General features: G+C 35.9%; 2 protein-coding genes across 2 annotated transcripts; both read right to left on the reverse strand.

The window, feature by feature from the left end:
* Nucleotides 1-1165: 1165 nt before the first annotated feature.
* LOC109081482 (caveolin-2-like) lies at nucleotides 1166-5798 on the reverse strand. Its single transcript, XM_019096466.2, has 3 exons — nucleotides 4822-5798; nucleotides 3878-4065; nucleotides 1166-2994 (listed from the first exon to the last, which is right to left on the reverse strand). The coding sequence occupies exons 1-3, from the start codon at nucleotides 5176-5178 to the stop codon at nucleotides 2814-2816; spliced, it is 726 nt and encodes a 241-aa protein (XP_018952011.2). The 5' UTR covers nucleotides 5179-5798; the 3' UTR covers nucleotides 1166-2813.
* A 1049-nt stretch (nucleotides 5799-6847) lies between these two features.
* Nucleotides 6848-13123, reverse strand: LOC109081486 (probable G-protein coupled receptor). Its single transcript, XM_042758697.1, has 2 exons — nucleotides 12985-13123; nucleotides 6848-11926 (listed from the first exon to the last, which is right to left on the reverse strand). Exon 2 carries the CDS (start codon nucleotides 11835-11837, stop codon nucleotides 10551-10553), a length of 1287 nt encoding a protein of 428 aa, XP_042614631.1. The 5' UTR covers nucleotides 11838-11926; nucleotides 12985-13123; the 3' UTR covers nucleotides 6848-10550.
* Nucleotides 13124-13131: the final 8 nt, after the last annotated feature.

A 13131-nucleotide genomic window follows, 5' to 3' on the forward strand; every position in this document is an offset into this window, starting at 1 on the left:
CACACACGGACAAGTGTGACATCATTTACCTCTATAAATAAATACAATTTAAATTCACATCTCGCACACTTCCATTGGAGATGGTGAAGGTGTTGTAGCTTTGAATGGAACATATATGTTCGCTTTGAACTGGAATCATGGTGGAATATCCTGTGATGTCCACTTCGCAGGGCACATACGTTCGAATAGAACAAACGTCTGAAGTGATAAGAGAGACATACAAAATGTGCAGAGCAGGGGGGCGCGAGGAGTGGAATTGAGAACCGCTGACTTATACTGGCTTTTTTTGCATCACACTACATAAACACAAAACCATGTCTTCATTTGTGATCAGAGATATGACAAACAACAAGCGCTACTCTACACTGCTCAAAACTCAGGTTTGAATCATCAGTGGCAAATCCTTTAAATATGTAAACGTACTTACAGACTGTGAGTCAGAACAGCCGCATTGTAGTCTACTCTTCCAGGATCAGGAAACAGTCCTCCATAAGGTTTGATTCATAAGTGTGAATTTTTTTGTTGAACTGTTCTGGAACAGTGTTGTAAATACAACTTAACCACTGATTTCTAGTTGTGTCCTCTTTTGGAAGACCAAACAAAGTAGTTTCGCTTTCACAACAACTCCACAACATGGCGGCGGCGGCAACAGCGAGAATAAAAATTACGCCTTCTTTCTTTGCATGAACATTTGGGCGGCGTTATGCAAATCTTCCCACATCATGATGTAGAGATGTGGGGGTATGTTAGAACGAGCCGTTTTAGGTAGGAGACTATTTAACTTTTATAAAGAATATCTCTTTGGATTTGAGACTTTAGTCTTTGCAACTTCTTTATGCACCAAGAGCTTGTAACACTCCAAAGAGAAAGGAAAAATGGAAATCGCATCATATGACCCCTTTAATATTTTGAATTAGTCTTCATTTTAATTCCAGTTAAAGTTATTTTTTAATGATTATTATTGTTTTTTAAATTGTCTATTTAGTTTTTATTCTTTTTTTTTCAGTTTTAGTTATTTTAGTACATCAAGTAAAATTAAATGAAAATAAGAAAAGTCTCGGCCACTAACTGAAATAAAATAATTTTGTAATATTTTTATTTCTGCTAATATTTATTGTATTTCACATAAAAAACATTTATTTTTTATTTTATGGCTTTAATTTTTGTTAACTATAAATATCCTGTTCTATTCAAATAATGTCCAATACATACTTCAAATGGTTCCTTGAAATCATAAGAATTTTTTTTAATAATTTTAATCTTTAACAGTTTATCTCATCTCCAGGCCCTTCTTTCTTATTCAAAACCAAACAAGACAAGACAAAATAAAAAAATAAATAAAAAAACATGAAAAAATTAAACTGGTATATTTTTCTGTTAAAAGTAAGACAGAAATATGTTTATTATGTTCTGGCATTGAGATAAAAAAAAATATTTCGTAAAAATTATTTCATATTTTTTGTGCACTTTTCATAGTTTCATTGATTAAATTAATAATGTAACAGTTTCAGCATTTGCATAATTCTGCCATTACTATACATCACATTGTTATGTCTACTCCATTTATAATGAATGACACTACTAGAAGATTAAAAAAACAAAAAAACAAAAAAAAAACAGAAGGTGTTTTGAACATTCTTTGCTCAGATGTGCCAAAGATAGGAACAGGGGGCTGCAAATGTGCCAGAGGTGTGTGTGGTATGTCTTTCTGCTAATTAGAGAAATATTTTCAGTGTTCTGTGAGCTGGGATGGGTTCAGGTCCTGAGGGAGAGAGGCACAAAAATACCCCACCCAGACATGCCTGTCTACTGTTTATATCAGTGGGACCGTTTATAACAGTGGCGATGAATCATCCTTGTCTTTACTTAGCATAGATCCACAGGCGGTTCTACTCTATACTAAATTAACTAGCACTTATTTAAATCCAGAGTGAAATTTGAAACTGAAGAATATTTAAACGTGAGCCAAAATTAGAAGCTGGCTGCTATACTGATCTGCAAAGCTCAGGCTTGTAAAGATCTTCTGTAACTAAAAGTGTTTGTTTTCAGCGGCCAAAGCTGAGTAATTGCCACTGTTTTTAAAGAAGGTGATTAGATGAAACCTAGCATGAGGATGAGATTATTCACAAACTCTCCTACGAGCAGCTTTTGCCTCATGAGACGTATTGTTTTTATTTTATTCATTCTTAAATGCTTGGAGGAATCTTGGTAAATGTCATTTATTACCTCTTCCAGCAATTTTGGTGTCTCAAATGTGAACCAGGGAATTGAGGCTCATCTTTATACATAATATCTCATAAAGTGTATTGGTATAAATGATGACTACTATTAAAAAGATGACAAAGAAAGTAGATAGGATGGATGTAAGCCTCATTGGTGTGCAAATTTGTCTTTTTGAGACTGATAATTTGTAATTGTATTTTTAGCAACACATGGCAATTATTCAGTATTCAGTATTTGTTATAAAACATAAATTATGAATCGTTATAAATCAGTATAAATTGTTGAACATTATTGTTATTATTGTCTCTATTATTATATCTATTGCTATTATTAGCTTAGCAAGACTTATTCATTAGTTAGTTTACAACTTCTGTATTACAAAAAATCGTATCCTACATTACAAGAGACCTGTACAACTCTATTTATATTGCCAAGATATATTGCCAAATTATGAAATGAGAAAAACCACCTCAATTTAAACAAGCAGGTTTCAAATATGCTGCAACTGCATATGCAAAATCAAATGCAACCGAAGAGACATTTACATGTATATGATGTACATGATATCATTTTCAGAATTCCCTTGACTTTCAAAGCTGCTTCTTTAGTTCTGAAATGCGATTAATATTTTCCAGACCAATCCTGATGAATCCACAGCACTTTCCAAAACTTCTGAAGAAGGGGGAGATTGCAATCTTCAGCAGATTATGCCAGACCACCTTTATCCAGTGCAGGTTTATGACCAAGAGCTGCACACTGGGAACTATCAGCCTAAATAGGGAGAGAAGGCAGATAAGTCCTCATTAGCTTTCTGGTCTTCTTTTAGTTTTCAATTCAGTTTTGTGCTTTGGTGTCAGATAAGCCTTTGTGGCAAATATAATGATTCACTTGACAAACCATACAATTCTGAGTGCACTTGGCAATTACTTCTCTCGGAAATATCACATCATAGGTGATCCACAAGGCTCTTAAAACCCAGACCCACATGTTTCAAATTAAAATGAACAGTGAATGTAACAGCTTTGTCTATGTTAAATGACAGAGGGAGGTATAGCAGTCACCTGAATGATCTAAGCTTGACGGATTTCCTGTCTGTCACTAGTGTAAGTGTGTTAATGCCCTTGACTAGTCTAATTGAAACACATTCATAAGGGGAAAAACATCATGCACCCTGAAAGCTGTTATAGATGAGGTTTATTTTTTGACAGGCTTAAAAGCTTAAAAGACAAGGGTGGAAATGTTACTATAGAAACTATTTATTAAAATACTGTGTTTATCTGTGTTATTTTCTTTTGCTTATATGTGCACAGGCAATACTTGACAATGAGGTTTTACATTAACATGAGCCCATGAACTATCACAAATATTTTTCACAGTATTAAGGTTTATTTATTTACATAAAAATATGTTAACACTTTCAACAACAATAATAATAATACATTTTGATTTTTAAAATTATATGGAGAAATAAGGATTAAATAAGGTTAATAAATACTGTATTGTTTACTTTTAGTTCATGTTAACTATTGTGTTTACAACCTGCTACTGTTAACAAAACGTTATAATGGAATATATAATGTTATAACTAGTTTTATAACTGATTTTTTACATTGTTGCTTTATTAGGATTTACCGTTCACTCACACGTGACTCACCAAATATGTAGACAGCTGAGGACAGCAAAGAGAAGGCCTGCAGCCAGAGCCACGGGGACCGCGAGCAGCAGGGAAACGATGCGGTAAACCCAGAGTCGGGACACTTCAAACAGAGCATGACTCCACAGCCACACCTTATCAAAGCTTCTCACTGAAGCAGGCTCCGCTAGCACATCCTCAAAGGTCACCTGAGTAGACACACCATCAGAAAAGCTATTTATAGGCCTCCATAGTTTTGGACCTTTAGCTCGTCCTACCAACTTCTTGATAACTGGTTACTCTGAGTTAATTGAAATCTGTGTGCTTTTGTCTTTAAAAGACCTGCAATACCGTTATTTAACATAGGAGGGCATTGTAGCATTACTAACGTAGTAGCGCCCTTTATTCGTTTTACCGTCGATTCAGTTGTAAGACTATTACAGCAAGTCACCACAGGCTGTTTTAAGAAACAGCAATACGGAAAAACATTCAGGTAAGGGTCAAGTATGTAATTACTAATTACGATAGATTTTAACTGAAAAATGTAACTGTTCTAGGACATTTATGAATAATAGCCTACTAGAATAGTACTGTTCATAAATCAGATTGAGTCAAGTTGTCCCGTTTATACTGGGGCAAGTTGACATGTATTTTATAGTCTGTATTTAAGTTTTATTCAAATGGAAATGTTCAATAGCTTTCAGTCAAGAATTCATACTGTATACAGTACAAACAGGTACAAACTGAATTTTCAAAAACCCCACCAATGTGTAAAAGTGACAAAATGTGACAGATACACACACAGACACACAGATATTCAGCACATGGCTGAGGTTAGTATTGTGTCTAAACAGAGAAAAAAGTCTAAATGGGACCACCATCAGTCTGGAGAAACCTCTCTCTTAGTACAAGCCTGAAAAGAGCAGCAGGACATTAGTCTGCACTGTGTTGATTGTATGACTCGCCTTAAGACACTTGTTGATTCCCTTTGGGTCCCTGTCCTTGATGAGAGCCTTTGTGTTAATGTGAGGAGACGATGAATCCTGTCCGTTTGTTTGCGCTTCTGTAACACCAGGAGCATCATTTGGATTAATTTCACGCTGATCCAAGAGTGAAAACACCTCCTCCTCCTCCTCCTCCTCCTCATTTATCTCCATGTCTATTGAGATTTCCTTCAGAGGTGCTCCCTGGTCCATTCTGTGCAGTAGCATGAGTATGTGTTTGTGTGACTGTCTTAAAGGCTTTCTGTGGACACACTGAGAACAAGATTGCAAAGCATCTTCCCAGTAAGAGATGAAATCACTTACACCAAGATGGGACATAGCAGAAATATCTGTGCAGCCTCATCACAGTCTGATTTACTAGATTTAGCACATGGCAGAGGTTAGTTAATTGACTTCGGAAGAAATGGTGGAATGGCTGAGAAAGGAGAGTGGATAGGTAAATATTTTCCATTGAATGAGTATGTTGGCCTCATTATATTGTACAATATGGCTCTGGAAAAATGTTTGGACACTAATAAAATATGGAGTCACATGTAATAAAATATATGAATTTCATTGCATGGATAAAATATTTTCTATACAAATTTCTAATAAATGTATTTAAGTAAATAATGTTCAGCTTGATATTTTTTATCAAAGGCAATGAAATGTATATGTTTAAGTGTGGAATCAAGGAATAGTCCACCCCAAAATGAAGATTTTCTTAAAAAAAAAAAAAAAAAAAAAAAAATTACTCAGACTATCCAAGATGTAGATGAGTTTATGTTGTCATCATAACAGATCTGCAGAAATTCGGCATTACATCACTTGCTCACCAATGGATCCTCTACAGTCAATGGTTGCCATCAGAATGGGAGTTTAAACAACTAAAACATCACAATAATCCACACAACTCCAGTCCATAATTTAATATCTTGTGAAGTGAAAAGCTGCATGTTTATAAGAAACAAATCCAGGTGTTTTAACTTTAGGCCATCGCTTCTGGCCAAAATATGTATCCACAGTTCATAATAATGCTTCCTCCAGTGAAATATCCATTGCCTGTTGCCCTCTCACATTAAAATCCACTGACATATTTCTTTACTGTTTCACTTGTAAACAATGCTTGATCTGTGCATATTTCTCTCCTGATTTAGATGAGAACTTTTATATTTTAAAGCAATATTATGTACAGCCAAAAACAATGTTTTGAAGTTAAAAATGGCTTAATGATGAATTTGTTTATTATAAACATGCAGCTGGAGTCATGTGTATTTCTTGTGGATTACTGTGATGTTTTTGATTCTGATGGCACTCAGTCACTGCAGAGGATCCACAGAGGATCACTTTTAGCATTATATCACTTAGCAAGTGATATAATGCTAAAAGTGATGTAATGCTAAAATGTTTCAAATCTGAGTAAATTTTTATTTCTGGATGAATTATTGCTTTAAGTGTTTAAATACTTTTTGTGGCCACTGTTGATGTTGATTCCTGTGGCATTGACTAGAGACAGATTAACAGTGACACCAAAAACAAATAAAGGGAGGTGCATATAGAAGAAAAGTGAGAAGGAGAGAGAAAATTACCTTGACTGTCTGCGAGAGAACATTTTGTTCATCTGAGAGCTGGAACATTGTTAATCTCCTGACTGTCCTGTGCTTGGATAGAAGATGATGAACTTCCAAAAAAATCCTGAATTCTATATCAATATTATGTACCTTGTCTCAGAAATACATATTTTGTAATACAGAGATAGGCTACTTCAGTTTTCACCTCCAGAGACACTCCAGATAATCACACTGATTAGGTTTAAAATGGTTGTGTAACAAGACTAATTTCCCACATGGTTCAGCCTGAAAACATCTGGCTTCAAGAAATAAAGGATAGAAATAAAGAAGTCTATTCTGCCATTGATGCAGGCTGTGTATCATTCACAACTGAATTTAGAATGTCTTTTGAATGCTAAATAAATTCATGAATTCAAAATGACATAGCAAACAGAATGCAGAATTATACTTTGAATTTGAACTTATATTACTCATTTTTATTTTATCTTAAAATAACATTTAATTTCCTAGAATGTGTGATGTTTACATCACGTGAAGGGTTATGATCTCACCATGAAAAAAAAAGACTTGGTATGACTTGATTCTTCATCTCCTGTGAGTGTACATGACTTTTTAATGTGGGGGAAAAAAACCTTCATCTTTTCACCTCTAAAAAGAACACTTAAGTGGCTGTTCTTGCACATTTTGTTGTGTAAACCAGTATTCTTCCTGTTATTCCAAATGAAATTCAAATTGAACTATTACATTAAGTTTTCAACTTTGAAAGGATTTAAAGCCAATTGTTAAATTCTGAATTTTCCTCAATGCTGCTTCATTGTGTTTGACTTTAAATATTTTAGATGCTTCTTTGTGAAGCCTATGCATTCATAGTAAATAGATCAATAATAATTCTTCTGCTCTATCAGCAATTTAATAAATGTTTAGCACTACAAGCACTCTCTGCTTTTCATATTTTCAATAATACAGTGAAAAACATAGAACACAGCAGAGAGATCATGTGGATTCCCGAGGTGCATTGGTGTCAAAAAGGCAATCACATTGAGATCATGACATCAAAACCCTATTTTGCCACTAAATTGATGTTATAAACTCCCATCCCACTAGCTTAAGTATTTCACTAGCAGGATTCGGAGCACTGTGTACTGACACTCACACCTGCCCCTCCAGATGTTGCTGAAGTTATGAATCATTCCATTCCAGATTTGCCCACCCAAAACCTCGTTTGAACCAGCAGCTTCAGACAAAATTGCATCCAAACAGCTCAGTTGTTAGGTGGTGCATGCAGACATCATATCTCAGTCCTCTCTACTCAATGCATAAAAAAGAACTATAAACATAATAAACAACTGGGAAATAATCAAATAAATATTAATTTTGACAGCTTTTGAGTGTTTAAAAACATAGCCGACCCAGGCACAATGAGGTAATAAGGAGAGTTTGATTATTCCTAAACACCAAGAGAGCTAACAATAAGAGTTAAGTCTGCTCAAACTTTTGCTCTTCCTGGCTTGGTGTAGCACCTGAAACTCTGCATATTCTTTCATAAGATCCCATTGTTAAAAACAAGCAACTGGCGTTTATTTTAAAAATGTCCCTAGCATTTATATAATAGTCTACTTAATTATACTAGTATATTTGTAATAGAACAAAACATATTGTCACTTTGATGTTTTATGTCATTGAAATAACATACAGTAATAATCCTTCAAATCCAAAAATTTCATAGGACGCCGCTCATTTCATATGCTACATTTACTTGGAGATTTTAAAGGCATAAAATGGTACATTTAATTCTAAAGTTTAGAAAGAGGGTGGAATGGTCATGGAGTAAATTATGACCATTTTTGGTGCAAAATTTTTTTTTACAAACAACATAAGTGAGAAAGAGGGGGCAAAATAATTTATAAATTAATTTTCCAAAAATTAGTGATATGGAATTGTTATTCAGATTACAATTTTATTAAAGCATTTGGTCATCTGTAACCCACACAATGTTTACAGCAAGTCTTCATTGCTTTATTATTGTGTCCATAGTTCAGGGGGTGGAGTTTGTTGCAGTTCATCTGACCATGATTCCCCCCTCTTTAATCAATTTCCTTTAATCTTCACCTCAACATGTCTAAATCCTTTCAGGTTCTATTTTTGCCTAGCCTTGTTTTGATCATGACAGGGACACTCAAGTTTATGAATCCCTAATCACGCCCCACATGTACCTGCCTCTCTGTCTCTCGCTCTCGCTCTCTCTCTCTCTGCCCCTCCCCTTTAGTTTCTGACTCTCTATCTCTCCTCATGCATGCCTCGTGGTTTCATTGTTTGTTGTGACAGATCAGGTCACACTCTACTGAATCACTGATGAGAAAGACCTGTTTTGAACCACAGACTAATCCGCATGCTAGCTTTAGAGAATAAGGCTTCATTCAGTCTATTCCTTCACATACAGTAGTACTTTCACTGACATGGATCTTCACAATGACTTCAAGAGGCATTGAGCTCCCTGATTTCATGCCTGAATCTGCCAAAATTATGTTATAATTTACCCTAAAATAAAAACAGAAATATTTTGCTTAAAAGAAAGTGATCACATTCTTTTGTTTTCATTTTGACAGTATCATGATTACACACATTTTCCTATTTGAATCTCTTTACAATAATATGACAAAATAATTCTAACAATATTAACATTGTAAAGTTTTTAAAATCATTGTAGTATTTGTTGTGCTGGCTTTAATTTATACTGAAGTAAATAAAAAAATAAAATAATAATTGTTCTGCACTGCATTACGACAATGAGAACCACCACTGTGAATAAAAGGAATTGGAGGGAAAAAACTTGAAAGTAAACATCAAAAAACATCAAAACATTTATTATGGTAGTTAGAATTTTGTTCTTATTTACCTTATTTATACAGAAGCTATAAACAATGTGTGTGTGTGTGTGTGTATATATATATATTTTTTACTTATTTATAGGGATGAAATGCGACCTGAAGCAATTTTATTTGTATACACAGTTCCTTCACACCACTATCATTTACACACACCAGCAAACAGACCTGTTCTATTTACTAAACTAAAGCATTGAATATACTGTACAGCCCAAGTTACATAATTAAAACAAATTCAACATCTAGTCTGCAATATGAACTGGTAAAAAGGTCATTGTCACTGTTTGCTAAGAACAAACAAGCAGGCTCCTGATTTTTTCCCTCTGTTTGTTAAAGTTGTACACAAAAAAGCAAAAGACCATAAAATTGCAGCACGTTATCTCATTCTGCACACTTGCATTGCATGGTAATGATTTCTAGTACACTGCTCTCAAAGGTTACATTAACAGTCTGCTATCTGTCTGCTAATCTCAAACTATAGGTAATTTCTTCCTATACATAATAGTCATATAAAAGAGGTATTACCATACAGTGCAGCTTATAAAAAGAGCTTGCCTGAGACCCTTTATTTCAGCCAATCTGCTAGGAAGATACTCAAAGGCGCCCTGTTGCTATGCAAGTCTCTGTCTTATCACATTTCCATGGTTACATGGCAACATGGAATTAGTAACAAACATCAGAGCTCCCTCAGATAAACAAAGAAGGTTCTTTTCCTCAAACCAAACTGAATTAGGCCTAGTAATGTAACTTGTGGAGTGAGAAACATCCTACAAAGTGAGCCATTAAAACACATTTCAAATGCTAGAAATATGTTTTATTATTTTCACTGAAATAATGTATATAATATTATTTATAATTTATATTTGTGTCATGATAGTATCAATACAGGCACCATTATGAGTCAAGACTTAAATAATAGTAATTATTGAGTATGAGTGTTGATATTATGAAACGAATGAATAATGACTAAGAGTGATTCACAGTTAACTTAACAATTTATCAGAAATAAATTAATATGCAACAAAAGTTATGAAATTTGATATTTACCCTTGTCATAAATACTTACTTTTGCCACTGATCTATGTGAACCATAACAACAAATTATGGATACATAGATTACACTGGTCCAAAGAGCATTTAGATCTGATTTTGCATGGATTTACTATTGAATGGATGCCCTTCTTATTAAAAACAAAACTTCATAAGGCTTGATTTGGCTAGTGGCCTTTGTGCCTTTACTGACATGTTTTCCTAGTTAATCCTCAGGAATCTGGCCAGGTAATCTGGCACCTTGGTCCACAATATTCTTCGGACTGGAATTGCCACAACTGGGCCTGGTGGTCTCAGCTGTGCTGCTGGTCCTCTGCAGAAACTGAAGAAAGTTTTCCTGGATGGAACCTTCGTGACTGGAAGCTCGAAGTTCAGCGGGCCTACATGCACAACATTTTCTCAGTTTTATCAGTTCCTCGCGGATCTGTCGGTTTAGGAGACCGTAGAAGAATGGATTCACAGCAAACGAGGAGTACGCTAGCCACGTGACGGCTTCTTCAATGTCCCCTGGGCTTTGAAGTGGAGTGGTGATGGACATGTGAAGGTGGAAACTGAAGTACGGGAGCCAGCAGATAAGAAACTGCCCTACAATGACAACCAGGGTGATAGCAGCCTTTCCTCCCCCAAAAACTCTCTCAGGAGACAATCTTTGGGGGAGGCTGCGAGTGGTGGTGATGATAGTGGTCTGACTGTTAATGGAATCCGAGCGACGTTTAGCCTGGTTGGCCATCGAGGTGGGCATCAGTGCGTGCTGACAGGCTGCTGTTCGTGCAACTTTGTATACATTGCAATATACGGCAAAAATCACAACAGCGGGAACCAGGAAGCAAAGCACGCTGAAGACAATTGCAAAAACCTTCCTGAGACGGCTGTGGCTCCAGTGTAAAGAGCAGTGGGCCGCTGCAATGGAGCTCTGATTCCCATACGCTGGCCAACCAAGAAGCGTAACCAACGCCAGCAGGATGGATTTGACCCAAATGAAGACCATAACACCAAGCGCCAGGTTTAGAGTCATCTTTACCTCATATCGCATAGGATGGACAATGTAGTAATAGCGTTCAATACTGATCGCGGTCACAGTAAGAATAGAGGCACAGATGAGGAACACATTTAGAAAGATGTACACTTGGCACTCCAGAACAGTAAATGCTACAGTGCTGAAGAACGGAGAACTAGATACTATCCCGAGAGGCATCAACAATATAGCACAAAGCAGGTCAACTGCACAAAGATGACAGACAAACACATATTTTTTCATGTGAGGAGCTCGGGCAATGGCCACCATGACTCCGCTGTTGCCCAATAGGGCTGCCAGGTTAAGGGTCACCATGCAAAACAGCCCAACAAGATCTTTAATCTGGGATTCTGAGTGGATGACCTCCTCCAAGCTGGGAGGGGTAGGCTTGGTTGTGCTTCGCTGGCCGGCTGTGTCATTTGGAGTTGTGTGATTAGTCAGGAGACCCAGCATCAGACCTGGCACGGTTTTCTCCATGCTTCACGGGTTTGATATGGAACCGAGCTTCTCCATGGTTAAATGTTGTTTTCTCTTCTGTGTGTCAAGCATTTGTGTTGAGACCATCTCTGAGAACAAATTAAAAGATCTATTAAAACTGTATTTCATGTGATGTTATATGTCACACCTAAAAGTTAAAGTATGTATCTATCTATCTATAGATAGAATTACATTAATTCATTTAACACGCATTTATACATGCATATATATATATATATATATATATATATATATATATATATATATATATATATATATATATATATATATATATATATATATTTATATAGATAGATAGATAGATAGATAGATAGATGTCATAGCCATAATGATGTAATTATGTAAATTTGTAATGCCTCCATCACTCATCATTCAGCAAGTGAGAGACACAGAGAGAAATCCTCTTCATGTCAAACTAAACATGCATTTATTATTAGAAAACAGAGGCTGTTATTACATACACACAGCACTTGAGTGCAAATGAAAAGGAAATTCCCTCATACATAGTTAATGAATAAGTCCCGAATGCATATGGGAAATCATCTCTCTTAGAAAATGCATAGTTTCTTTAAATTTTCAAACACCTCTGTAAGGTTTCAGATCATTCCCAGAACCATAGTGTCAATTACCTTTTACTTAAACCTTAATGGAAAATCACCCGTATTTTTGTTTCAATCCACTCACCAGCTCTCTCTATATGCTAATAAGGACAGAACAACATCCTGCCCTTCCTTGTTGGCAACTGACAGATTGCTTTCACCCAACAGGAGCATAATATGTTTTTTGCACAAATGGGTTGTTTACCTTAAGGGATCGATGAAGTCAGAGGACAACGTGATCTTTGTTATTGTTGTTTTTTGTTAGTGGGAGTCATATGAGTCATACCTGATTGTGTGCCGTGGCCTTCCTGCAAAACACCCACCCTAAGCACTGACCCGTCCCCTCCCCTGACCCACAGACCCTCAGATGATTTTTTTTCTCTTTACTGGAAATTCGAAAACACATTTTCCATTGAATTAAAATGAATGACCCGTTGTCATGTCAGGTTGAGCTCCGCTGTTCTGAATTATCCTCACACACAACATTCATAACTGGCTGTGAAAGAAGACAATGCGATTTTTCTTACCTGTCAACTTCAGGGATTTCTTTGCTTTTTTTGATCAATCTCCAATCAGACCTGAGATGTGAACATCTGGACATTTTTCACATGTGTGGAAACTTTCCTCCTGCAGAAATTAAAACAAGTGCAGTGCAGTCCCACAGGAAGCCAGTG

The sequence above is a fragment of the Cyprinus carpio genome, chromosome A6 (assembly GCF_018340385.1).
Source record: "Cyprinus carpio isolate SPL01 chromosome A6, ASM1834038v1, whole genome shotgun sequence".
NCBI lineage: Eukaryota > Metazoa > Chordata > Actinopteri > Cypriniformes > Cyprinidae > Cyprinus > Cyprinus carpio.

Coding starts and splice junctions, on each gene's coding strand:
- LOC109081486 (XM_042758697.1), bottom strand. CDS start 11,837: ATGGAGAAAACCGTGCCAGGTCTGATGCTGGGTCTCCTGACTAATCAC.
- LOC109081482 (XM_019096466.2), bottom strand. CDS start 5,178: ATGTCCCATCTTGGTGTAAGTGATTTCATCTCTTACTGGGAAGATGCT. Junction 4,066..4,821: donor GAATCAACAAGTGTCTTAAG/GCGAGTCATACA, acceptor GTGTCTACTCAG/GTGACCTTTGAGGATGTGCT. Junction 2,995..3,877: donor CTCAGCTGTCTACATATTTG/GTGAGTCACGTG, acceptor CTCCCTATTTAG/GCTGATAGTTCCCAGTGTGC.